This window comes from Eumetopias jubatus, unplaced genomic scaffold (assembly GCF_037043125.1).
Source record: "Eumetopias jubatus isolate StellerSeaLion01/CBP00866 unplaced genomic scaffold, mEumJub1_p1.0 scaffold_8, whole genome shotgun sequence".
NCBI classification, from domain to species: Eukaryota; Metazoa; Chordata; class Mammalia; order Carnivora; family Otariidae; genus Eumetopias; species Eumetopias jubatus.
In genome coordinates this window covers 126536242-126562910 of record NW_028274814.1, presented here as the reverse complement: position 1 = coordinate 126562910, position 26669 = coordinate 126536242, and the positions used below count along the sequence as shown (strand labels likewise).

The following is a 26669-nucleotide window of genomic DNA, read 5'->3' as shown; positions in this document are numbered from 1 at the left end:
CCATTGTGCCGTTCATTAAAGAGCGACTTCCTCCCACACACGCCCGTGCTCCCTCCCACAAGGCCTAGCACACACGCCCAGGTAATGATGGAAAACCACAGCATCATTATGCTCCTCTGCCAAAGAGCCGCACACGAGGAGGAGGCTGCTAGACTACCAGACTGGATTAGGATTTTTTTCTGTTGGCAACAAGGGTACAACAGGCCACTCAAAATCAGACACACAGTATATCCAGGTCTGTTTAATTACAGTAAAGACCCTTAAACCGTGTAACCTGATTTAGCCTTCTTTCAAAGGATTTCAAATACAATACACACGGAACACATGAGCTTCAAAATCAGGCACTGCGATCACAGGATCTCTAAATGAGACAGAAATGAAGCAGGGCAGAAGGTAAGAATTTAACAGAGTAATACTGAGATCGAATACTGCTTTCATTAGTTTCCCTGAATATTCAGCAAAACAGAGGGGAACGTTTCCAAAGTATGTGAGTGAATCTGGTCTACTGCTCTCGCTCTCTCTCTCTCTGGGGTGGGGGGGGGGGAGCACAGGAGAAAATGCAGGGAGGATGGACAAGAGAAGGAAATCCATTTTGAAGTTTCATGATCCCTACTTACGATAAAATGACTTTTCTGTACCATCTTTTCCAAGTGAATGACTTAAAAATCCTTGTGCCAAATTTGAAGATGTAAGCACAGTGGAACTGGTCCCAGGCACCTTCCCGTTACACTTGGTGGCTGTTGTGACACAGCCAGGACAATAAAAGGCAAACAGACATCTCAGAGTTGAAACCCCCCACCCAGGTCACCGATCTAAGAAAGAGCCAGGCTTACGCTTACAATCACATCACCCATCTCTGCAACCTTATGAAAGGAAGGAGCTGCAAATGGCCACCTCTTGTGTTCGTTTTTAAATGAAATGATTTCTTCACAGACAAGTCTCATCAAGTCTTCTACACTAAAACCCATAAAGTAATTGGCTCAAAGGTTTTGTCATTTACCAAGCAAGGTATACGCTCTATTCTAAGATGCCCACTCCCTCTGACTCTTGATTTGCCTTATTCAACCAAAGAACTGGAGGCTTAGGATGGCCGGAAGCCGGGACTCTCTCTGGAAAGAGGCTTTGAGGGGAGACTCAGTGGGGAAAGGGGGGCCCAGGTATCCCTCAACCTCTGGCAAAGATGGCTCATCTGGGCCTAATTCTATTCTCCAGGGGATGGTGCCTCCCTAGGGGAAGGGGCTCTAGGAGTGCAGGTGAAGGGTGACCAGGGAGTTCAGGTTGTTTCCTGTTCCTGCAGCACCCCATTCAGACCTGGCTAGACCTCGTCTCTGAGAGAAAATAAGTGGAGACTGGCCAGCTACAGGCCCTCCTGCCTCCAAGGTAAGTCGGGGCCCCGGGATGTGACTAACCCTAAGCAGAGGAGCCGTTCCTTGGTGGTAGAGTGGAACGCTTCCAGGGAAAAAAGGTGCTCCACCTACCCAAACAAAACCCACAAACATGTAGCTTCACCCTTTAAGCTGGCCTTTGTGTCATGAACTCTGCACAGAAACTGTAAACTTTATGATTTCCATAATTTACCTACTGGCAATCCTCCATACACAGGGTCAGTGTCGTCTAGCCATTGTTTTTTACTAACCATCTACCAGGTCCCAGGCTGGAGAAGCAGGGGGTAAACAAGACAGAATGTAGTTAGAATGGACTAGAAGAGAAGATCCCTGTGAACAGCCATTCATCTGTCTTGTTCACCATTGTATTCTGGAGCCTAAAACAGTGTCTGGCACTCAGCAGATTCTCACGAATTGTTTGTTGAGTGAATGACTGAGACAGACCTTGTCTCTGCCATGATGGAATTCACAGTCCCAAGTGTAAAGCAGCTTGCTATGCAGACAGAGTACAGACAAGGGGTCAGGGTACCAGGTCCTGGTCCTGGCTCTGTCACCAACTTGGTATATGACCTGGAGCAGCATATTAGGCTCTTTGGGTTCGAGGCTAAATAAGGGCATTCAACACAATGTTCTCTAAAAAGTTTCTAGTTACTAATGATGTACTATATGTTGGCTAATTGAACATAATAAAAAAAAATAAAATCAGACCTCTCTGTCAAAAAAAAATAAATAAATTTGTATTTCTCTATTATTGAGATTGAAAAAAATAAAGTCTCTAAGTTACAAAATGCTATACTTCTCATACTTAACAACGAAAAGGCTAGGAATTTTTTTACAGGTGAATAGTGATATAAAAGGTATTCGAGATAATATTAAAAAGAAGACAAAGTCCATGCTCCTTGGGTATTTAAACTCTAGTGGTGTAGAAAGCAAAACATCAGGTAGACAAACGAAACAGGTACATATACTATCTCTAATTCTAGGAATGCACGGATGGGGAAGGTTGGAGAATATGTGGGTATGCTCCAGGGTCACTTCTTGAGCTGTGATTTAAGAGGCAAGGCATGTGTCTGAGAGACATATGGTATCCACTTACCAGCCAGAATACCCCAGAAGTCCACACTGCCCACAGACATCAACCTCAAAGGCATCACTCGAAATCATTAGTCTCTCCAGTAAAAGCATACTGGCTCCATAACCGATTAAACAGTCACGTTCCATTTCTCCAAGACGCAAACCGCCGTCACGAGATCGACCTTCAGTGGGCTGCCTTTGAAACAAATCATACCAATGTGTCATTATTAGATTAGACCAACAAAGGGGCGGCATCATGTGCTGGCTAAGAGCACAGGGCTGTGGGATAGGGCTCACCTGGATTCAAATCACTTACTGGACAGGGACCTGGAGTGGGCTGCCCAGCCTGCCCCTTGGCTGCATTTGCAAAATGTAAAATTTAAGGCTCCCAAAGAGCCTTAAATGAAAGGAGATGGAATACTAGTGGTTGCTCCTATTATTAAGTGATAATAATGAATGACTAAATAATATTATCTGATAAAATAATAAATCCTTCCCCTAAAACCTAACCCAAGTAGGGTCTCACTGTTAGGCTCACCGGTGCCTTGAGAATCTCAACTTCCCTTCCCCCTTCTGCAGTTTGGAGCACACGTATGTCTATCATTTCAATAGGCACCTGCATTTGCTCAGTTTTAAGTGGTCACTGGACTGAGTCATCTACACCTCTCCCTTGGTTTAAAAAAGTAAACTCAGATGCTGGCTGCTTCATCCCCTACCCTTCCCCTGTACTGGAACGTCCAAACCGGGATCAGGGGAAGCAGGTAGGGAATGGATATTTCTGGAGCATCCCCCAGGGATCGGCACTATATACGTGCTATATCCAAACATCAGACATTCCCCAGCATGCTGTTAAGTGGCCATTGCTGTTGCCACTTCATGTCTGAGAAAGACCGAAGCTGCGAGAAGCTAAGTGATCTGTCCAAGGCCCACAGTAAAGCTATGAGGTGGGGGTGAGTTCACATCCCTGTCTATCTGGCTTCAAGGCCTGTGCTCCCTCTTCTGGCCCGCGGCTCCTCAACTGCAGCACCTCAACCGCAGCACGAAGCCCCTACAGAGCTGGGTAATTCTCTGGGGGGTGGGGGTGGGGGTGGGGCTGCCCAGTGCCCTGCAGGGTCTTTAGCAGCATTCCTGGGCTCCACCCACCAGATGCCAGTAGCCTCCCCCCACACCCCCAGCTGTGACATCCCAAGATGTCTTAGGACATTGTCAAATGTCCCCTGGGAGGCAAAACTGCTCGTGGTTGAGAACCACTGCCCTGAACTATGCTTCTCCAACTGGAAAATGTAGTACTAAGAACACGTGAAACTTAGCAGTTGTCATTTCCTTTCCAACAATTATACCCACCCATTCATCGACACGCAGACACTGTGCTTAGAGCTGAGAATACGCTGACGACTGGGCCCGAGTGGACCTCTCAGAGCTTATTCAGATGAGCGTGCAAGTACAGGTGCCTTCTGCTCCAGTAACAGAAGTTTTAGAAAATGACAGCTGTGGCTTGGGCTCGCAGATAACGTAAGTATGTGTTTTCTGTGTACACATGGGAGCACGCAGGTGTATCCACCCGTGTGTATGTAAGTGTGTCTACATTCTTACACATGAACCTTTTTTTTTTTAAATATTTTATTTATTTATTCATGAGACACAGAGAGACAGAGAGAGAGAGAAAGAGAGAGAGAGAGAGGCAGGCTCCCCACAGAGCAGGGAGCCCGACGTGGGACTCGATCCCAGGACCCCGGGATCATGACCTGAGCCGAAGGCAGATGCCTAACTGACTGAGCCACCCAGGCACCCCATATGAACCTTTTTGAATAAGACCGCATTTGCACACAGGTACACAGTCAGGAACCATGTTAGGCGACTACTGGCAAGACCTGGGATGGGCTCACCCCTGTGCCTCTGGAATTATTTTTAATTGGCTGCTACTGTTTCATGCTAACCAGACACACAGGATTTCTGCAGATGCCTAACACTCCAAATTTTGACATCTCAGGGAAACAAAAACTTCGCTGAGTCTGCTTATTGCTGTATCCGGGGAATGCAAGGTAGACTCGACTGCATTAGGAATTCTTTCGGTAAATGCTTTTCTCTTACCTGGTAAGAACAGCTCGTGGTCCCCGGGCCCGGGCGTGCATCTTATCCAGTACCATGTGCTTCAGTTTCTGATAGTACACCGGGCCAAAATAGATGTATGCTTCCAAGGGTTCACTGAAAGAAAGGTCAGAATTTTGGGCTAAGAAAGCAGGTTTGGGCTAACAAGAGCCAGCCTTCTCCAAGACCCCTCACTGGCAGGGCCTTCTTTATTTCAGAACAGGCTTACGAATGAGTGAGAGAGGAGGATTTTCAGTCTGCACTGAATGAAAAGGCTAGATTTGAAAAAAGAAAAACACCACGGATACATCAGAAGACACGCCGTTTACTTAAGATATACAAACTTAAACAGGTGGTGAGAACATATGTACAGGATGGTCCCTCCTTCACTGCTCCCACCCTAGTTGGGCCACCACTCTTTCTTGCCTGGACCCCTGCAGACGCTCGTGTGGCGGCTCTCCCTGCTTCTGCTCCCAACCCTCAACAGTCTGTCACAGGACAAACCAGAGCAATTCCTTCTAAAATGTAAATCACAGCCCGTTATTCTTCTGCTCGGAATTCCCAATGGTTTCCTACCACACTCAGAATCTGACATCCAAATTTTGTATCATAGCCATAAGGTCTCACAGAATCTGGTTCTAGCCCGCCTCCAACTCACTCCTGTTTCCCTTTCTCCATTGCTCATTCTACTCTAGTAACACCAGCCTCTTCATTGCTCCTCAAATGTAGCAAGTCTGTCTGCCTCAGGGCCTTTGCACTTCCTGGTTCTAAAACATTCTTCCACCAGGTATTCACACGGCTGTCAAACATTTCACCTCCTCAGAGGCCTCCCTCTCCCTCATGACCTTATCACCTCCTCAGGGGCCTCCCTCTCCCTCATGACCTTATCGCCTCCTCAGGGGCCTCCCTCTCCCTCATGACCTTATCGCCTCCTCAGGGGCCTCCCTCTTCCTCGTTACCTTATCTGGAGGAGTCCTCCTCTCACCCCACCATCACCAAGCCCCCACACTGTCTCAATTCTTACCTGGGCTTTATTTTCTTCAGAGCACTTGCCACCACTTGATATTATCATACACATTTATTACTTCCCTGACTGTTGCCCATCTTCCCCACTTCCCCGAGACTCCTTGGGGTAAGCACTGTGATTCCTCTGTCACTGCGGCTCCAGCACCAGTGACCCTGCCTGGCACAGGACTGGCACTCCGTAAATGTCTGTTAAAACAGAGCTGACTCAACGAACCCTTAGAACGACTGCAGTAAGGGCGGTGGAAGGCAGTGAGTACTCCAGTGCTCTGACAGAAGAAACCCTTCTCCTTTAGTTCGGGGCAAGAGCAGGCAGGGGCTGACGCCTCTAAAAAATTTTACCTGCCCCAGAACTTCCTCAAAAGTAAGGAGGAACCCACCATGTGCCATTTAATCCATATGCCATCCAGGGAGGAGACACTGTCCTGCCTATTTTTTTAAGAGGTAGGAATAGGCACAGCGGGGCTGAGAGGCTAATCGGAGCGGGCAAGCCGTGCAGGGGTCCAGCGCCCTCCCTGCCGTGCCGGTCTGGCTCACACGCACTGCGTTCGGGCCCTGGCACAGGCACACGGAAGCGCTCAGCCCCTGCTTGCCTGCCATCTCTTCTACCATGCTCAGCACCACCCGCACAGGCGTCTGTGGCCCTCGAGCCACCGAGCCGGCTTATGGAAGACACAGAGCGGAGTGCGAGGCACAACGGGCAGGACGTCGGGAGCCACGGCTCCTGCCCCAGCTCTGTCACACGGTCATGACATGATCTCTTTAACCCAGTTTTCCCAGTTGTACAACAAGGGGGTCAGGCCAACGTTCTTTCCAGCTCTGATCACCGAGGATTCCAATCCCTCTCAGTATGGCTGCTCAGGGTACAGTCTAGGAAGTCTGCCACCTAATGCCATCCCATCGTCCACTGAAGAGAGCCGTGTGCAATTTGCCCTCCTAGTTATGCTTGAGAATTTGGCAAGGGGTGAAGCTAGTGGGTGAACGTGTTGGCAAGCCCTTTGGGGAACTTTCGGCTGACAAGCTAAACTCGTGTTTCTCAAACTCTGCTACTGAGATAACTGGCAAAGACATGAAAACACTAGCTGGGGCATAGAGGAAGGTGGCGTAGACAGAACCTAAAACTATCTATGGGAAGCAGAGCATACTCCATTCAAATCTTTCAGTGAAATTATGCTCAGAAGGCCAACCAAATTCATTCACTGGTTCTGCACATTTTCTGGTCAACTTCTGTATTATTTCCGGATGAGGAGCGAAGACCGAGACCATCAGTTTCGCCACAACTGCAGTTTTTGAAGTGAACCTCAGCTACTTCAGTGAATCGCTTTTGAAATGGACCATTACTCTCTTCCTGTAATGTGATTTTCTAGAACATCTCAGGTATGATATACCTAAGGAAATCTATGTTACCATAGTTTAGATAGATCATTTTAGAAAGCACTCAATATTTTTAACAGATACCAATTCTGATCATTTTAATCCCATCAGGATAGTCTACGTGCAGCACCAAATCAAGCCCTGGGTCCTTACACACACGTTCACGCCTAGTACTACCTCAGAAAAACAGAAACACCATGTCCCAGAGTTTTATCTGGCACAAAATACAATGTGTGTCTTAACTTAAGCAACTGATTTGATCCTTTAAAACCGTGTGTGAGTCAAGTTTCAAAAGCCTGTCATTTACGAGAATTTCAGGCATCTCTGGTTCTCCCAGGTTAACGTTCTCTCTGCCTGCGAGAACGTTCTTTCTTTCTGCAGCCGCACCTCAGGTGAACTGAGGCCTGTCCGTGGGAAGGCGTCAAACCCAGCCCTGCCTCGGCATCAGTCTTCAAATGGCCTACTCTTCTCACCCTTCCCATCCCCGCGGAAACAGCCGCCACCTCACTAAGGTGTCCTAACCCGTTCTTTGCCTTCGTTTCAGTGAGAGCTGTTCGTACTGATTTGTTCTCATTTCCTTTATTGAATAAATATTTATGGAGCGCCTGCTGTGGGCAGACATTGGAAATAAAACAGTCAACAAAACAGACAAGTCAGGCTCTCACGGAGGAGACAGGTAACACGATTAGTATTATTACACAGGGTATTTGATAAGGATGAATGCTACTCAGAAAATGAGCGCTGTGCATTGTGCAAGACTGTTGAATCACAGATCTGTACCTCTGAAACAAATAACGCAACATATTTTAAGAAAAAAGAAAAAGAAGAAGATAACAGGAGAGGAAGAAAAGGGGAGTATGTCAGAGGGGGAGACGAACCATGAGAGACGATGGACTCTGAAAAACAAACTGAGGGTTCTAGAGGGGAGGGGGGAGGGGGATGGGTTAGCCTGGTGATGGGTATTAAGGAGGGCACGTTCTGCGTGGAGCACTGGGTGTTATGCACAAACAATGAATCATGGAACACTGCACCAAAAACTAATGATGTAATATATGGTGATTAACATAACAATAAAAAAATTAAAAAAAAAAAAAGAAAAATTAGGTAGGAAATGGGCAATATGGAGTTGTAGTTTCCAAATTAAGGAGTCAGGGTAAGCCCTGCTGAGAAGTTACTTTTTGTCTCATTTTTTTAATAAGTCTAGTAACAAATCTCATCGGTCAGCTGCACAGCTCAGGGACCCTGTCTGTTTTGTTTGCCGTTATATACTTAGTGAACGAATACACAAACGTCCGGCCTCAGGCTGTCAGAGCATGAATTATCTGACATCCATCCTCTTAACACGGAGAAAGTTCAATGGTTACGGAATTTTGCATTATATACAATTAAAGTTGTATAGGAATCCTATTTTGGTAAATTACCTTTTTTCCTTTTTTAAATGATAGCCTCATTGGTAAAACACCACTCCTTGATTTATCAGTTCTGTGAATTTGGATTTCCTTTCCCTCCCAGTTTTACTGAGATATAACTGGGCAAGTTTAAAGTGTGTGATGTGTTGATTTGACACACTTATGTATTCCAACATGATTACCGCCGTAGCATCAGCTAGTACCTCCAAAGTTAGATTTTGTTTTGTCCGATTTCTTACAAGAGAAAAGCTCATCTTAAGGTATGCCTTAAGGACTCTTTCCTCTTACTCTAATAAAATCATACTTTTTCTTTAAAATGTCTACCAATGTACTTACCCTGTGATGCCAGATGTAACATAGTCTTTCCCCAAGTAGTTATAACCATGGCGAACGAGGTCTTCACACACATCCTTCACTTTGCTGCCTCCAAACGCAGTGCCATAGTGGAACCTGCCGTCCAACACGCCGGCCTTGCCGGCCAGCAGCTCAATCAGCTTCCCCACCTGTGGGATGGAACAACCCAAGTGAGCACCTTCTCGTGGTCCAGGAAGTCTGTTTCGTTAGCTATGGCCTACTCCCCCCAAAGACTGAGATGACTACTATTAATAAGAGTGATAAACTAATAGCAGCAAATATTTATCGCTCTCTTAATGTGGGGCCTTGGAAAAGCCTGCCATGTGGGATCCAAGTTCATGCCCCCAAAGCCCCACGGGATAGGCACTATTATTCCCCTCACTGCACACGAGGGAACTCAGGCACACACAGGTTAAGCAGCTTTCCCAAGTCGCAAAGCTGCTAAGTGGTGGGGCCAGGATGCCAAACAATAACCACGGGAAGAGAGGTACATGGGCGTCAATACAAGGGGTTCTTTTTGCTGAGGGGTACGTTCCTCCCTCAGAAGACTGCTCTCGAAGGGAAGCGCAGACCTCTGCACTCCCTCTGTATAGAAGAGTAACCTAGCACTGTTGGGGGCTGGGAACCTATTCGTGCGGCAAGAGGGTCAAAGGGCCCTTCCTAAAAATAAGTTTCAGGGTATCACAGCCAACGCTGCCTACAGACCCACTGCCCACTTTCTTCCTTACAAGCAGCACCTCTGAAAAACAGACTGACCGTCATTCGCGATGGGAAGCCGTGTGGGTTCATTATGATGTCCGGACAGATGCCAGAATCACAAAATGGCATGTCTTCCTGAGGGACAATCAGGCCACAAACACCTGGGGGAGAGAAACCTCACACCATGTTGAGCACGTCGGCAGAAAAGAAGACTACAAGACTCAATCGGGATCTGGCCCCTGCCCCCACCCCCTTCTGCATAGTCTACGAAGAGTAACAAAAGCAGCTTCCAACAATCCTGCCAGAGAAACCATTTGAAAACGGCGGTCCTTCGCGAGAGGACCGCAGCCTGTGGACTGGCCTGCTGGCATGCCTCACAACAGTGCTGTCAGGCCGCTCGCCCAACTTCTCCTGCCACAGAGACTGAAGAGCCGCGCCTTAGCTGGGCCCCGGCCCCGCCACCGTCCCCGAAGCTTCCAGTCCGCGCAGTTTTGCTCCTCACCAGGTCCCCTGTGATCTGCTACCTACGGTACCCAAGTCAGAGGGCTCTGACTCCTCTACCAGTCAAACACAGAACTACCTGGATGACAGGTGTGTTTCCACTGTAGTTTGAAACAACTGTGACAAGTCTTCGTGTGTGGCTGGGGTGCTAACAGGGTGACCAGAGTGCAGCCGGCTGCCTAGCTTTGGCCAGGGCTTCCCTGGCCGAGCCTAAACTGCCCTAAGGAATTCTAATTCCTATAGCTGACAACACATTAGAAAGGTGATCTTCGATGGAAGTTGTAGAGTTGAACAAGAAAATTCAATGCCAAATTATTTTTGGAAGAAAAGACTAGAATTAGAAGAATTCTAAGAATGGAAACTGAACAAAACAAAAACCTACCAGCTCTATGTACACTGCTGTCTCTTAAATTAACTATATTTCCTAACTCCCTTCATATTACTCCAATCTCCAGGGGATTTTGTTGCTTCAATTGTTTTAATTCCTCTGATTTTTCTTGGTAGGAGGGATAGGGGTATAATTTAGACTGTTAACCCCAATCTACATAATTTAAAATGGGAAAACTAATGTACAGCGGCACTGGACAAAGAAATAAGATCCTTTTATATCTACTAAGATAAAACTCTTTTTGCCTTGTATATAAAGTTATCAATCATCTGTACTGAGAAGAAACTGCTCTCCCAGAAAGTTTTCATTCCTCAGTTTGACTTCTACATAATCAAACTATTTTAAAATAAAATTTTTGTGATGTGTTATAATTGCCAAGAGCTAAAGTCTAAAGAAAAAGAAAGCCATTTGCTTATTTCAGTATTGGTTATTAATATTCTGATTTCTAGTGGCTGCCAATGAAATGGTAATTAGATTTGTGGTGTTGAATTCTAGAGCACATGGGTACTTTAATTGGCTTTTTGGTTGAGATTGTACTGTTTATTATAAAGAACGTATGCTTTCCTCCACGAGGCATAGAAACAATCACTCAGTTCAGTTTATTTCAAATTCAACTACAATTCTTAGAATTTAAATCAAGCCGAGTGTGTGACCCTTTCTTTCTTCCCTCCCAAAATCCATCTTGTCCGTACTGAAATTATCTGACAAACACTCGGGCTACTGGGAAATCTTCTCTGAAAGAGATCAAATTGTAAATCTAGGTGCACCGACAACAACATTGTATAGCAGTGAACAAAATGTTAAAAATGGCAATTCCTGCAGAGGCTGGTCCTGGAACATGCTCTGGACAGAATGTCACTTTGGCTGGTGAGGAGGTGGAGGGTTTGGCTAGATCCCTTAAAAACAAAACCAAAGGAAGACCTCGGCACCCTTCAGCAGTGGTTCACAGGGGAAAGCTGGCGTCCGCCCCTCAACTAGAGAGGGTGGGAGTGAGGAGCAGGAGGTACAGAAGCTGGGGGTGGGGGGGAGCAGGGAATACTTCCATGGGGGGAGGGTAAGGAGAGAGGGGATTTGCATCTTGTATTTTTAGTTTTCGTTGACACATTTAATCAGGCCAATTTAACTTTGTTATTAAAATGAAAGCAATGTTCCTTCCCCTGAAATCTGAATCTCTAATAACTTTGCTTGAAATCTGATTAAAATGTAGTACCGGTTTCCTTTTTTGGGAAATAATTCTATCAGTCCCCTTTTTGACACTGCATTTAAAAATACAGACAAGTAACTTTGGGAATTTTTCATTCCATTATAGGAAATGCTTTGGCCACATCCGAATCAAGGGCACCTGTAAGCCAAAAATTAAATCTTAGCTAACTTAAAATTACTTTAGGCTCTGAAAACCCTTTTATATGCCAAGATGGTTCCCATAGCAGACAGCCCTGTGTTGTTTGTTTTGTGTGAAAGTGAATGATAAAAGATCCATGAAATCGACACAGAAAGCCAGAACAGCAGAAAGAACTGAGGGCTCTCCATCACTGGGGCTTCTACCCTCTGCTGACTCTCGGAACAATGGAAGCTACACATCCAACTGCAGATCTAACACAGCTGTGCATTTCATTAGATGAAGAGCACTAGTGACACAAGTAAATAATTAACTTATTCTGGTCCGCTGGCTGTGCTTATGAGACCAGTCATAGCTGACAGATTTTAATACAAGTTAACACAAAGAAGCCATAATGAGCTTAGAAGTTAAAACAAAATATTTAGACAGAATTTGATGATCTTGAATCTCAAATGAGACAGATGATTTTTAAAAAGTTTGTATTTTCCGGAATTCATTAGGGGGGAGAAGAGAGCTCTTGGGTCTTCGATCCAGACTTTTCTTTTTTTAAAAAAGGTATCTCTCGGTTTCAGTCATCCAGATCCTTCATCAAAGGATGGTTTCTTATTTTCACATGAAAAATTAAAACTCTTTTCTCTAAGGAGGGAGGCGTAAAATCTCTCCCAAGATTTAGAACTCTTAAAAGTTATGGTCACTTTCCCTTAATGCTGGTTTAAAAATGTAAATGGTATGCAGTCCGCTCCAGTGTGTTAAACACTCCCCTGGACCCTTGAAAAGAGGATGGACTACAAATAAACCATATCTAATGGAAGCTGTTATTGAAACAATTACCGATTCATACCTTAAATGCTTACACAGCATTTCAGATTTTAAAATAAAATTTCATCCCCTGGCTCATGCTGGTGTCTCCACCCCATTGTTTATAGCACAACCTCCTGGCAGCAAAATGCAAATACCCCAGTTGAAGGGGCCCCAGAACATGTCAAGGACTCACAGGGGCTGACCGGGAAATCAGACCACAGGCTACACTACAGACCTTTTAAGAAATGAAAATAGGTAATAAGGAGACACCAGAACACAGAACGAGCAGAATGGTTCCAGATATCCAAATAGATAATATATTATTCCATTAACATCCACAACATTTCAGATTGTAAAAGGCGAAGAATTTAGGGAGTCTAAAGCCACAAGTCTGACAGCCAAGCCACGCAGGAAAGGCACATCTGGGGACCCACTGTCACAGTTCTCTCTGTGTCATGCTCTAGACACTGGAGGATCTTACGCCAATTTGTTATTTCTATTTCCGTGGCCCCGCAGAACATATAAATCATTTTAAGAATAGGTTTGCCCAGTGAAAGTTCGGTTAATGTAATGAATCATTCTTAGAAAGTATTTCTTATTATAAACAGCAAATGACTTGTTCACAAGTCATTTTTGGCTTTTTTTCCCCCTTAACTAGCTTTAGTGTAATGGACCTATCTTAATTCAAACAGAAAAAATTAAAAGGAGGTTAAAAAAAAGAAGGAAAAACGAATGCATTCTAGTACCAAGTCAAGACAGGAAAAGGAGTAGTAACTGGCAGAAGAAAATTGTAATGAAATCTTTAATTCAAGAGCTGTTTTTGATGTGACTTCAGTGTGCTGAGCACTGACCAGCGAAGGGTTTTCTATTTTCTCGATAGCCAGTCTCATCTGAATATCACACTCTGCTTCAATTTTTAATCGTTGTAATTTTTATTTAGCAAGTCTATCCTCTCTGTATAACTGCTTTTGGATTAAGTGCATTGCTCTGAGGCTGATCTGTGCTAGGCCTCCTCCTTTTCTGAGGGAGAAGAGAGTCCTTTCCCTCAGTTACCAAGCACCCACTGTGGGACAAGGATTGCCCTGGAGGTGGGGCAGGGAGTGGCTTGGGACCCAACTCCACTTGAGAGGTGTCCTGTGCAGATTAAAATGACTGAATATTGAAAACAAAAACACTGATACAATTCAGCGTGCCCCCTTCGAATGCTCTAAATGACGCAGAGCAGATTGGGCAGTGGGTTCTGCTGAAATAATACTAATCCGGGGGCTAAGTGATCTACTTTTACCTTCTGCAGGTACTTACCTCTGAGACAAGGCTTTTTATTCTGCACGGCAGAACAGTCTCTGCACTTAAGGAAGGGTGAAATACTGCTGGCAGTTTTCTCTATCAGTCACGGTAGAAGAAAAGTGTTGGTGTTTAATGAAGGAGTGACCACTTGGCCAGACCTGGTGTTAATGAGGTTCATGGATGGGGGGGTCCCCATCTGCAAAGAGCTCATCATCCCCCTGGACTCTCAGATCTGAGTAAGGCAATCAGGTGACCTTAATTTGACTTTCTGCTGTTGAAGTGATATTGTGCTACTCTGGGTGGGGGAAAGCACCACTTTCTGGTGAGCCTTAGTCGTTTCGTCTTTGTAATGGGAATAATTAGCACCTATCTCATGAGGCAATTGTGTTAGAAGAACAGATGAGCTAAGGTCTGAGAGGTACTTTAAGGTCCTTAGAGAAAGGCAGCATCTAAATACAAGGAATTGTTATTATATAAGAAACCTAATTACTCTCAGCAGGAAGCAAACTAGCAGAGGAGACCAGCCTAATGAACAGAAGCAGCAGCACCAAGTGGATGAAGAGGCTGAAAAGAAGCTCACTCGGAGCCAGGCTGTTCAGATCATCTCACATTAGTGCGACGGTGTCCGAAACTTTACAACTCACAGGGCCTGGGCTGCAGACTTCTAGAGCAAAAGAGTTGACTAAGTGATGAAAGCCTGGATGAGTGGTGGAGGTAAGCAGTGCGAATGCTTTCCAGTTTGGCTGTCTCAAGGAAGAAATGTTTTTGCTGTGAATGAACTCATCTCGATAAGCCTTTCTATATTCAGAAATGTACATCTCTAAATCAAAACATGAAGGCTAACACAGGTGGCTCCTCCTTTCTTCCCCTCCCTCCTTCCCAGTTATTGAATTAACCTTCTTTTATTTTTCACACCAGCACCTTAAATAATCCCCAGGGGGAGGGGAGGAGACAAAAACTGTTGAATCATATGAGCTTTGTTTTGCCGTTGAATCACTTCCAGATCTATCACATCTCTTGCCATATCCCAGTTGACATAATTTTAATTCGGCTCTTCCTTACATGTTAACAGATAAATAATGCATAAGAAAACTTGATTAGCTTTCTTATTAAAACATCACTCTAAATGAGAGGAGGCGCTAGAAGACAATACAGTTTTTACACGGCTTTCCCATGAGCAGTTGAATGGTTTGATGTGATAAATTTGCATAGTCTGAAGCACACAAAGGGCTGATTAATTGAAACCCTTACAATGCTTCTGGAAGCAGCTATTGTAAAACAATAACCATAGGAACTTTACAAAATACACACGGCTGAATGTGTCAAGAGCTTAATAAAATGTGTTGAGGCTACACTATTTGGAAACAGAATTGGAGATTTTTATTCTGGGCCATAAAACACTAAACACCCTAATTTCAAAGCTTTAGTTGGGTATTTACTGAAAGGTCAGAGGGTTACTAGCTAGCTACCGAAGACCAAAATTTGTTCTTAAAAAAGTAAATAAAAATCTTCTTACGATTAAGGGGTCCATGTGGACAAAATAATCCTGATTTCTCACATTAAAGAGTTCCCAAAATTTGTTTTTGGACCAAAATTCTGAAGGGTCACTTGGCATCCTACCCCTCATCCCGGGGCTCCCACTGTTATAGCTCCATTGGCCCCCTTCCCCCTCCCACTTAGAATCTTTCATTCAAGCAGGATCAAGCAAAGTAGGGAGCCAAAGACACGCACACTTTGAAGCTTCAGGCTAGCAGAGCGGATTGCAGGCGCCTCAAGTACCACATGTGCACAAGGTGCTATTAAGGTATGATTATTATTTTTCAATCAGAGCCTTTTCATTCTCTCAATTTTAGAAAGCAGAATCCAGAAAAAGGAAGTACATGAACACCTGGAAAAAGCAGTTTTTAAAAAGCTGGTTGAACGAACAAACTTTCCTCTCAGCTTTTCTGCCACACAAGAATTGGCATTTTCTGATTTCCCACAGCCTCTTTATACCAACTGTGTAAGGATTCGGTAATGTGCTGGGAAGTCAGGGCCGGTTTCCTTTCCTTCTAATAAACACTCAATCAAAATCTTAATACATTAATTCAGCAACTTGTTTTGCTGACTAACTTAATACATTGATTCAGCAACTTGTTTTGCTTTGGAATAACTTTTATTAATGCAAAATAGAAGCAAGCCACCTTCTAACAAACTGCTGTTGACAGGACAGGGTCAAAGAAGAATCTTCCAAACCATTTTATCCGTAAATACGTGATCCTTATGAACCACAGATACTCAGAGCCGGTCCACGAAAACACGGTACTTTGACAAGACTATATTTCTATTCTAAAACGAAAGTCAGCTTCGCTCTGTTTAAACTGGCTGTCTGAGGATTTACGGGGAGACTCCGAGGAGCGTAGGCCTTTATCTCAGATTTGCAGTTATTAAAAAGCTTCTGTTTGCCAGGACAAACACTCTTGCTCAAATACAGTTTTTCCTCTCCTTAGGAGTACTATTTGGTATTGCTGCCCGATTCTGTGATCTACAGGACCTTTGTTGGAGGTGCTAATCCTTTTTCACATGAGAGACTGAGAAATGTTCTTTCAGGGAAGTGATATATTGCTTTTTTTCCCCCCACATCAAAGGAGTCCACTTTTTCCTCCCTCGTTGTGAATCGCAGCAAAAGTAGGAGGAAATCTGGAAATATAATAATTTGGTTTGTCTGCACACTGAAAGGAAACTTAACTTGGCCGGCAGATAATTTCTGTTAAAAATTTTTTTAAAAAAAGCAGGAAATCTGCTCACCCTTCTCATAAATGAAATAACCATCAGAAAAAACAAGGCTCAAGATAAAAATGTTTGCCTTTGATGAGTTCCCTTCATATAGTACTTACACCAAAGCTCAAGAGGCTTAAATATCTAATTTTGACTTCAATAAGAAGTCTTGTTTCAAACACGACTCCCATCACGTTATATGTGGATGTCTTTTTCTATCTTCAACTCTGTGTACAAAGTGATGAAGAAGAGGAAGATAAAACAAAGAACATTCCAGACCCACGTTCTGCTCTATTTTCCCCCATGCAGTGTCACTGTGCTATCACAGAAGTCCTTCTAAAGTACCTAGAGATCTAGAACACTTGGAAAAGAGAACAAGACTTCAGGATTTTAATACTTCTTCCCAGCTGAGATTAAAACACACTAAACAAAACTTTTCTTCCTTTGTAAGCAAACACAACAAATCCACAACTTCGGTGTATGGAACTATTTTGTGTTCTACCAAAGGATGAACTGCTCTAGAGATTCTTGATTAAAGGCCCAGCTCTTCTGGGGGGGAGTGGATTCAGTGGCATTTAGGGATGAGATACATAACAGGCCCCACAAAGGCCCAAAGGGAGGGCTGTACTTCATTAAAATTCTTTGAATTTCTCATTAGAAGACGACTGGAATGCCCTTATCTAAAGAGTGTCCTGCATCCCGCTCAGGCTGGAGTCGGAGTTGCGTTGTGATGCCCTCCTCTTCACGCAACAGCTCCTCCGTCCTCCACACCTGGCTCGCCGCTTCCCGCTCCTCCACTCCTGTGGCCACAGAAGGCGATGCTGCTTACAAGGCCATCACGTTTTACACAGCTCCTGCTCAAACACTTTGATTCTTCAGCGGTCCTTCTCTGATCCGTTAGCTCACTGCCTGCCTGTCGCCCAGTACGGATGTGGGCTCCCAACGACTTGGCGCTGAGGCTCCTCCTCCAGTTCCCACCCCCCCACTCTGTCCTCCTCCATCCGCCGCCTGAGCTGCCACGACCCCCAGCACACAGCCCGGCCGGGTAGCCTCTGCGGCACGTTTGTTCCCCTCAGCTACTCATGACCCTGCCACCTTTGAACTGATCCTTGAGCAGGACAGACACTCATGGTCTGTGAAAGTAGATTTTGAAGTCTCCTCTAACCGCTGGACAGGATACTGTAAGAAGCTGTAGGGGCAGAAATGCAATCTACACACCCCATGCGTACCAAAAGAACCCTTGCTCACCACAGCTTCGTCACAGTAAACTATTAACAAAGGACGACAATCAGGTAATCTGCAGGGCTACACTGCGTTCTGAACACCGAAGATAACAAATACAATGCTCTCAGTGCAAGAGGAAAAAAGAGATGGGCATAAAGATACATTAATCAAAATGATCTTTGTATTTTCTCATAGAGCCTGCATATATGTCCACTTGCAGGTGACGCTATGAAGGACAAAATACTATTTCCACATGATCCTGCCTTCCGAGTGCAAACTGAAGTCCAGCTAACACTGCTCTTCCTCTGGCACATGTCTGGGCCAAAAGAGAACCAAATCACTGCAGGAATCATGGTGTGACCCATATACCCTGAAGACTCCCAGCACTAGGGAACTTTGTCAGCTCATTTCATGGCAACCACGGAGAGCATGGCTGAGGCTGGGGACTGCTTCTCCAACCCCTTCACGGCCCACTTGCCAACGTCCAGCTCTTCTAGGCCTGAAGCAGTTCCTCTTCGGGCCCCGCACCCAGGAGGCTGCATTGTATGGTTCCCTGCAGATGCCACCAGCTGTGCCTGCCAGACGCGAATGTTCTGTACCAGCTCACTGTCCTCACTGTCCCTCAGGGCCCTAACTATCCCAGCTAGCCAGAGGAATCAGGAGAATGGTCAAAGCTGAGGGCTCAATTTACTTCCTTTCAATATCTGCTCAAGTTCTTGACAGAATTTTAACCAAGGCATGAAAGCCTGGCCGGAGGACTGATTAAAGAAGGGAACGGGGACCGTGTTTTACAATGAGTTGATTCTAGAAGGGAAGGGATTCCTGACAAACACAGCTTTATATTAGGAGTATGTCTTAATATGGGGGTCTCGCAGGTATTTCTGGAACAAAACATGCAGGGATTAGTATTCACTCCAGACTGGTGGCAGAGGAGAGCCATGTAAACCTGCTTATCTAAGAGTGGGAATTTTGAGAAAATGACCACCTTAAGGAGGAGATACAGAAAAGATACAAGAAATATTAGGTTTTGGTATCCCCAAGGGGGGATTCCCAGGGAATATGCCCATCTGGGGGCAGAGTGACAATGGGATATAAGAGACAAGAGTCACCTTTAACCAGATTTAACAGAATGGGAAATGTACTCAGATCAGAGACCTGGATTCGCATCCTGGCTCTGCTAGCACTGAGCTGTATCAGGCAAGCTACTCATCACCTCTCTGAACCTCAACATTCAGGTTCTATAGAATAGGAGTAACAATACCAATTAGACTGTAAAGGTTAAGGATGGAATGAAATTGCTTTTAACTTACTAATAATGCAGAAGGTAAAAAATGCTATAAATTTACATGCACATGACGTCCACATTTTACCTGCAGCCTTAACCTCTCCCTGGAGTTCCAGACTCTATGTCCATGTGCCCACTGAACATCTTCACTTGGAGTCTCCGGGGGGGTTCTCAGACCTGAGGCCCCAGTCCTCAACCCCTGCCCCTGCCTAACTCCCAACACCTCCTCCCCAGTCCTCCACTGCTTGGTAAACAGCAGCAGCACTGCTCAGGCCTCATCCTCACCTTCAGTTCCTGCCCCTCCTTCCCCAAACCTCAGCCACCAGCAAGTCCTGCTGGCTGGGCCTCCTGAGCACACGCCACGTGCATCACTTCCCCCCATTCCTGCTGGGCTCCTTCTGAGCACATGCCGCCAGCCTCTCTGCCTGGACTGCAAGACAGTCACCCTGCTCCCCTCCTTGCTCCCCTCCAATCTGCTCTCCACTGGACTCCAGGGTGATCTCTCACACTGGAAGTTAGATCTCCACATGCTGGTCTTAGACTCATCACCCAACAGCCCTACGGGCTCCCAGCATATTAGGAACAAGTTCCTGTGGGATGTGCCCCTCCAACTTCTCTCACACCGAGCGCTCCTCCGCATGCTGCACCGGCCAGAATGGCCTTTATTCTGTCCCTTGAATATATCAAGCTCACTCATGCCTCAGGGCTCTTGGACATAATTGTTCCAGACTTCTGCTTGGCTGGCTCCTTCTCATCCTTCAAATGTCATTTCCTCCATGAGGCCGTTCTTGATCATCAATTTAAAGCGCATTCCCCTCACCCCCAAACCAGTCACTCTTCCACATCGTCTTCCATTCACAGCACTTAACACTACCTTAAATGATCACGTTCATATTTTCATTTACTTTCCTTCTGTTTCCTCCCCCAGGAGAACACCAATTCCAGGAGAGCAGAGACCCTGTCAGTCCTGTTTACCACTGTGTTTCCACTATCTAGAACGGGGCCTGCCTGGGACACAGTGAAGCTCGATAAACGAACGAGTCAATGACATCAGCGCTCGAGATGATCCTCTATCACCTCAAGTTCAGTGAGACAAAGCTGCTTTGTGACTGGTGCCATCACTTACCAAGCTTAACACCAGGCCTGGGGCCTCCTTCCTCTTTGTTCCTGTGGGTCAACAAGTCGTGCTGACTCACCCGCCCGTTTCACAGGACCCACCTGCAGCCAACTCACCCAGTCTCCGAGCCTTCCTTTCCTGCCTGGTCTGCAAGGGACCTGGGACGGACCTAACAGCGGCAGCTCACCTTTACTGGCTGCTGGCTGTGCACCAGACACTGGCTTCACTGCTTTGCACACATCAATTCCTTTAATCCCAGTGACAACTCCTAGGAAACTGTCCCCATTTCAAAGATGAGGAGACCAAGGCATACAGATAAAACAGCTCACTCTGTTAGGGCTCAAGACCTCTACCTTTTTGCCCTACTTTTTCCCAACTGGAAGGCCTTCTTTAAATGCTGAACAGAGAGGGCTGCTGTGAAGAAAAGGGGTAGGTGTCCATCCAGGACCCACACAGGACAGGGCAGGACAACGGGTGTACGCTTCGGAGGAGCGCACTCAGGCTCCACAGAACCATTGGAATGGCGCCACCACAGGCCAGGCTGCCTTGGAAAGCAGGAGGGACTTCCCTTCATAGGCCACACACAAAGTGGAAAACGACCTGCCAAAGATAAGCTAAAAGAATTCTTATCCCAGGAAGATGGACCTAGACTAGAATCTAAAAGGTCTTTCCAAACTCAAAGATTTTATTCTTACCCACAAATAACTCCCAACTGCTCTCTCACTACTGGCCTTTCTCATGTCCTTTAGCCTGTGACCATATGTAATCCTTTGTATTCACTTTTTGCTTCGGATACAGAGTCAACTCTTCATGGGCATTAGCAGAGGGGGGATGTCCTTCTAGCTCCTATGAGCCCAACAGAGTTTTGAGCCCACAGTAGTGACTTAAATATGAGCAAACAGATTTCTCTGGGGCTGTCAAGACACATTCCCATTGGTGCCCGGGGTGGGCATGCGTACTCAGTCACTCAGCTGGAAAAGCTGAAGGGGGCTTGTGATTTCAGTTATGCCTGGGGAGCTAGGAGCCTTGGGTGGTGATGCTCCTGTACCAGTCCAAAGATGACACATCCCATTTCTGATATTTACTCGGAAGAATAAATTGTACTAATTTGGGGAAGATGATTTTGGCTTATTATGTCTGTACATTTAAGAGGCTCTACTTAATAAATTATTCCACAGACACAGTCACGGGAAACCACATTATATGCAAAGTGCTGTGCCAAGTGCTTTGGAGGTGAAATAAATTTAGTAGGATGTGTTTCCTATCCTCAGTGAACCTAAAATGTACTTACCTAAGTTAGCCAACATGGTATTCTGGATATTTAACCACATATACAATTATTTTAACAGAACCATTGCTATTTTTCAAACTCACAATTTCATTTATAATTGAAAAGAACTTCAAAAACTAGACGTCTGCTAGTGCTGTGCCTCGTTTCAGACGGGTAGCATTCAGGGAAAGGAACAAAATGGTAGACCTTAGCTACAAAAATAACCCAGGTGAAAGATAAGCTCTTCTCAGATAATTAAGAATTGACCAGATGTAATACCCTTATGATGACTGTTACATTTAGGTCAAAATTCTCAGTGTGTGAGCTTTAAATATTTTTAAGTTAGTTTTCAATATCAGAAATGATTAAAATAGCCAATAAAACCAAGAAGACTTAGAGGCAAAGCTCTGGTCAGCAGACAAAAATCTGGTGCTCTAAATATTCCTCTCACCTTTTGTTAATTTAGAAATAATAATTTATTATAATTATAATAAATATAATAATTAATATATATAATAAATATATATAATAATATAATAATATATAATAATATAATTTATTAATAAATTATTAAAATCATTTTAACGTCAGCTCTACAAACTGCAGTAAAAAACCCCAAGCACACGAAGCACTCTTGTGTTGAGCACTCTCAAATAGCAAACACAGGGGTTCCCAGTAAACATGACTGCTGAAACACCTATGTTTAGCTCCACTCCTTCTCCAAACCTAACACTAGAGTTGAAAAAACAAACCTATAAGAAAAAGAATAGGCAAGAGATAAAGATACAGCAGGGAAAGCTGAGGAGTAAAGAACAGTCAAGTGGCTTAACGGGAGAAAGGTAAACCCAAGTACCTGCAGAGAAGCGTGAAGCCCTCTCCCCCTGCTCCGTGGAAGGCTCAGGAGACAGAGACACAAAGTATGATAAAAAGCGGGATGAAGTGTAGAGCTCAGTCACCCCAAGTCATCAGCAATCCCAGTGGGTGCTACCTTTAAAATGTGTCCAGATTGATCCCTTCCCACCATTTCCCCATCATCATGTTTTTCCCACTCATCACCAACTCCTGCCTGGGTTACCGTAAGAGCATCTGGCTGGGACCATGCTTCTCCCTTGCCTCCCCAGTCTGTTTTCATCACTGCAGCCTGAGTAAGTCACATCATCTCCCTTGTCTGCTCGGACTCCTTCAGCAGCTGTCCATCTTACTCAGAGTAAGAGCAAAAGTTCACGGAGAGGCTCTGACGACTCAGTGCTCGCTGGCTCTGCTCTGGCAAGCTTGGCCTCTAGCCCTCCCCGAGGGTCCTCCAGCTCCATCACTCTTGGCTGGGCCTCCGGCCCCCCAGGCCTTCCTTTTGCCTCCAGTGTTCGTTGGCCAGGGAGGGTCTGCTCCCTTACTTCTCTCAACGCCACCTTTTCAAGAGGGTGAAGTTCCTCCACCATTTGACTTGAAATTTCAACTACTGACCACATGCCTTTCCCCCACATGCTTCCTATTCTCCCCTTTTATCTCAAAACGTATCATTATCTCTCTTGCCCACAGGAATGTAAGCCTCACATGGACTGGAATTTTGTCTGTTTTGCTCACTGCTTATTACCAGGGCTTGGAAGAGTATCAGACACTTAGAAGGTACTTAATAAATACCTGTAGAAGTAAATGTTTGCATAAGAAATCACCGACCCCTGACTCTCTATTCCCTACCCCATACAGCCAGGAAACTACACTTGTCCCCCAACACTTTAGCCGAGAAACGGAACCACAGTGACCCGACCCCCAAGGGTAGCAAGCACAGCAGATGGTGGTACGAGGAACCAGCCTGGTAGAGAGGAATTAAATGAAAGCCTGTGCACTAAACACTGGGCCCCAGCCCCCTGCCCCTACCTGGGTCCCTGAAGGTCACCTTGTCTTCAAACTGTCCCTTAAATACTCCAAACTTCCAGTAAAAGTAAGAAAGATCCTACTGTGTAGAAACTGACTGGCAGCCTGATCCCCTACAGTCATGTCCGCCAGGGCCATAAAGCTTCCAGTTGCTTCTTAGGGTTCACAGGTATACCAGGTATTAGAGGAAAGCTCCCAACAATGACAATCAGACCCTAAAATACACAGAAGGGGAAGAAACTGCTCCAGGAATGTAGAAAATTAAGAACAGAAGAAAGCTGAAAGGAAAAAAAACCCAAGAAACTAAAAATGAAAATAATGCTAAAAATATACACTCATGTCTATAAAAAAGAAGACTCTAAATATAAAATTTTAACTAGAAATTAAAATATAATAGGTTAAAAAATCTGGAAAATAAAAATCAAATCTCCTACAAAGAAAATCAAGATAAGGAAATGGACAATGAGGGTACAAGGAACATGATGGAGACTGACAACAAAATAATATAAGAGAATGTCCGAAAATGGAAGGACCTTGAACTTCCAGAAGAGAAGGTACCTGATTTCCTAGGACGAGGGAAGAAAATTTCAGAATTCCAAGAACAGATGAAGGATAGTAAAAGCTTTGCAGGGAGGGGGAGGCAAGTGAGGAGGGAGGAAGGAAAGGAAAGAGAGTGAAACAGGTGCATGTGTGTACATACACACAGATCGAGAATAATGTAACACGGAATCTAGATGATAATGCAGCAATGTCATCAGAATCCTTAGAGAAAAGAATTTTTCAATCTAGAATTCTATAACCAACCAGAGTATAAATCAAGTATGAGGATAGAACATGTTCAGATATACACAATCTCACAAAATTTACTTCTCGTGCATCCTTTCTCAGCAATTGAATGAACAGACTATTCCACTGTGGTGGGGGGTAGGGAGTGGGGATGACATGGGACGAGCCAAGAAACGGGCTCAAATGGGAATTTCATAAATGACTCCCACTGAGCAGATCTAGAGTGTCTTATGGAATGTGTCCCCCACCCCAGATTCCTACGTTGAAGTCCTAACCCCCAGGAGACCTCAGAATGTGACCCTATTTGGAGGCAGGGTCTTTAAAGAGGATATTAAGGCTAAATGAGGTCATGGGGTGGGCCCTAATCCAATATGGCTGGTGTCCTTGTAAGAGGAGAGCTGTCAGGGTGCAGGAGCACAGAGAAAAGACTGCGTGAGGGCACAGGGACCACATGGCCACCTGCAAGCCACGGAAAGAGATCTGAGGAGAAGTCAAACCTGCCACGATCTTGACCTTGGACTTCAGCCTCCAGAACTGTGAGAAAATAAATTTCTGTTGTTTAAGCCCTCAGTCTGTGGTACTTGGTTAGAGCAAACTAACGCAGAGTACTTTCTAAACTTTCTGAAAACATTTCTGGGGCCCACAGGATGAGGCCGCTTGGGCCCCCACTGAGCCAGGCTCTGCCCAGTGCCCCTGTGGCCTATGGGGTTCCATTCTGAACACACTGGGCGGGAAGCGGGGCCTCAGAGGAAAACCACTGCAGTGAGAAGAACGGGGCCTGTAGAGGAGGCCTTTCAGGGGGGTGGGGGGAATGGTCCCAGGAGACCACTGATCACGTGGGGAATTGTGTGGAGAGGCTGCTGATGGTGTAGATGAATGGTAACAGGAATAAGAAAATTAAGCAAATTTTAAAAACGAGATAGTTAACTTCTGAAAAAAGTACAGTTATACAATAGAGAAAACGCACTCAACCACTTGGTTTGGGGGTGAACAATATTTATGTGGTCATAAATAATGCAATTTAAATAATTAAGTAACCCCAAATGATGATAAATCTGTGCCAGGAATGGAGGTGGGGAGTAAGAAAGGGAAGCAGCGAAGTGCTAGCTTCTCCTGTCTGTTGTAACAGAAAATCAGTAGGTAGGGCGCCTGGGTGGCTCAGATGGTTGAGCGTCTGCCTTCGGCTCGGGTCATGATCCCAGGGTCCTGGGATCGAGTCCCGCATCGGGCTCCCTGCTCCTTGGGAGCCTGCTTCTCCCTCTGCCTCTCTCTCTCTCTCTCTCTTTCTCTCTCGCTCTGTCTCTCATGAATAAATAAATAAAATCTTAAAAAAAAAAAAAAAGAAAATCAGTAGGTAATCTCTAAAATGGATGAGTGAATATAAAGCTGCTTAAAAATATTATTTTGAAATACAAAGGTAAAAACGAGAAGAAATTACTTTTGGGAAGCAGAACTAGAGAAAAGGCAGGGATTGATGTTTTTCAGTTCAAACCCCCCTTTTGTACTATTTGACCTTTTAAGCCACGTGCTTTTATTATTTGATTAAAAAAACAAAAAAAAATTATGTTTAGGTACGGGTCCTACATCATTCCTTCCATCACTCTCTTAAGGCTTACACTACCTCTTTTTTGTTTGCCCATTTTCCCCCAATCTTTTCAATAAATCTGATGAAGCTGTAAGAGAAGGAGGTATCAAGGGAAATTGAGGCTAATCAGAAGGTTTTCATCCTTGGATCAAAAGCCGTCTGGAAAAGAGGACTAGTGAGATAAACTCCTCACCACAAGCGAGAGGTCACCTCACCCCAGGGGGGCTTCTTCCCGTTCCGCAGGGATGCACAAGTCAAGTCCCATTTAAGGTTGAACCGACCTCCAAAATCTGCAGTTTCTAGAAACCACTTTTGTCAATGAACATTGTCCCTATCGTATTAATAGTCTGAAAAAATGTTAGAGCACAAAGACCACTGACATTCTACCTGTACCTGTAGAGTCTATGTTTATAGCAGCTTACTAACAAGTGTGTTTCTCATTTTCAAAAGTACTGTTTTGTCTACACTATACACATACACACTCACATATTATGTATAGATGAAAACCTGAGTAAAATCAATCCATCAAGAGTACTGAATCTGTCCCCTTTCATTTCCCTACCTTCAATTTATTTATATATTCAACCATTATCAACTACCTATTAGGTATCCTCCATGAGAAAGGCTCTATCAGGCTTCATGAAAATGTGAGGTCATGACCCCTGTCTTCAAGTTCAGTGGAGTTAGAACGCAGTGGATCATCACTGAAACGTCTGCCTGCCTTCCACTCTGCACAATACTCCGGAGGAATGAGGATTTGGGATATTTGAAGTTTATAAATGGATTCAGAATGAAGACCTTCTCTTATAGTGTGCATTCTTGTAAAGCATCCAGTGCCAACATTTTATAAGAAGAGTATCAAGCTTTGCCCTTATCCAGGGAACAGGTCAAGTAAAATAGAGGCTGTGAACAAGATTTTGGGGTTACCCCAGAATGACTTAGGAGTACACCTCAGAAACTGTCTAGACCAAGAGAAAGGGAGAAATAGTTTCAACACAGAGAATTTGTTTTTCACTGGTAAGTAGCAGAAAACACTAGAATCTCAAAAGAT

At 44.8% G+C, this 26669-nt stretch overlaps 1 protein-coding gene across 2 annotated transcripts in view; it reads right to left on the bottom strand.

The window, feature by feature from the left end:
• The window catches only part of POLR3B (RNA polymerase III subunit B), a 110426-nt gene that overhangs the window by 3337 nt on the left and 80420 nt on the right, over positions 1-26669 (bottom strand). For both annotated transcript variants that reach the window (XM_028121624.2, XM_028121625.2), the window contains 4 exons: positions 9464-9567; positions 8690-8856; positions 4551-4664; positions 2482-2655 (listed from right to left, as the gene is read on the bottom strand). In XM_028121624.2, the coding sequence (XP_027977425.1) occupies positions 2482-2655; positions 4551-4664; positions 8690-8856; positions 9464-9567 (559 nt within the window). The remainder of the gene's footprint in view (positions 1-2481; positions 2656-4550; positions 4665-8689; positions 8857-9463; positions 9568-26669) is intronic.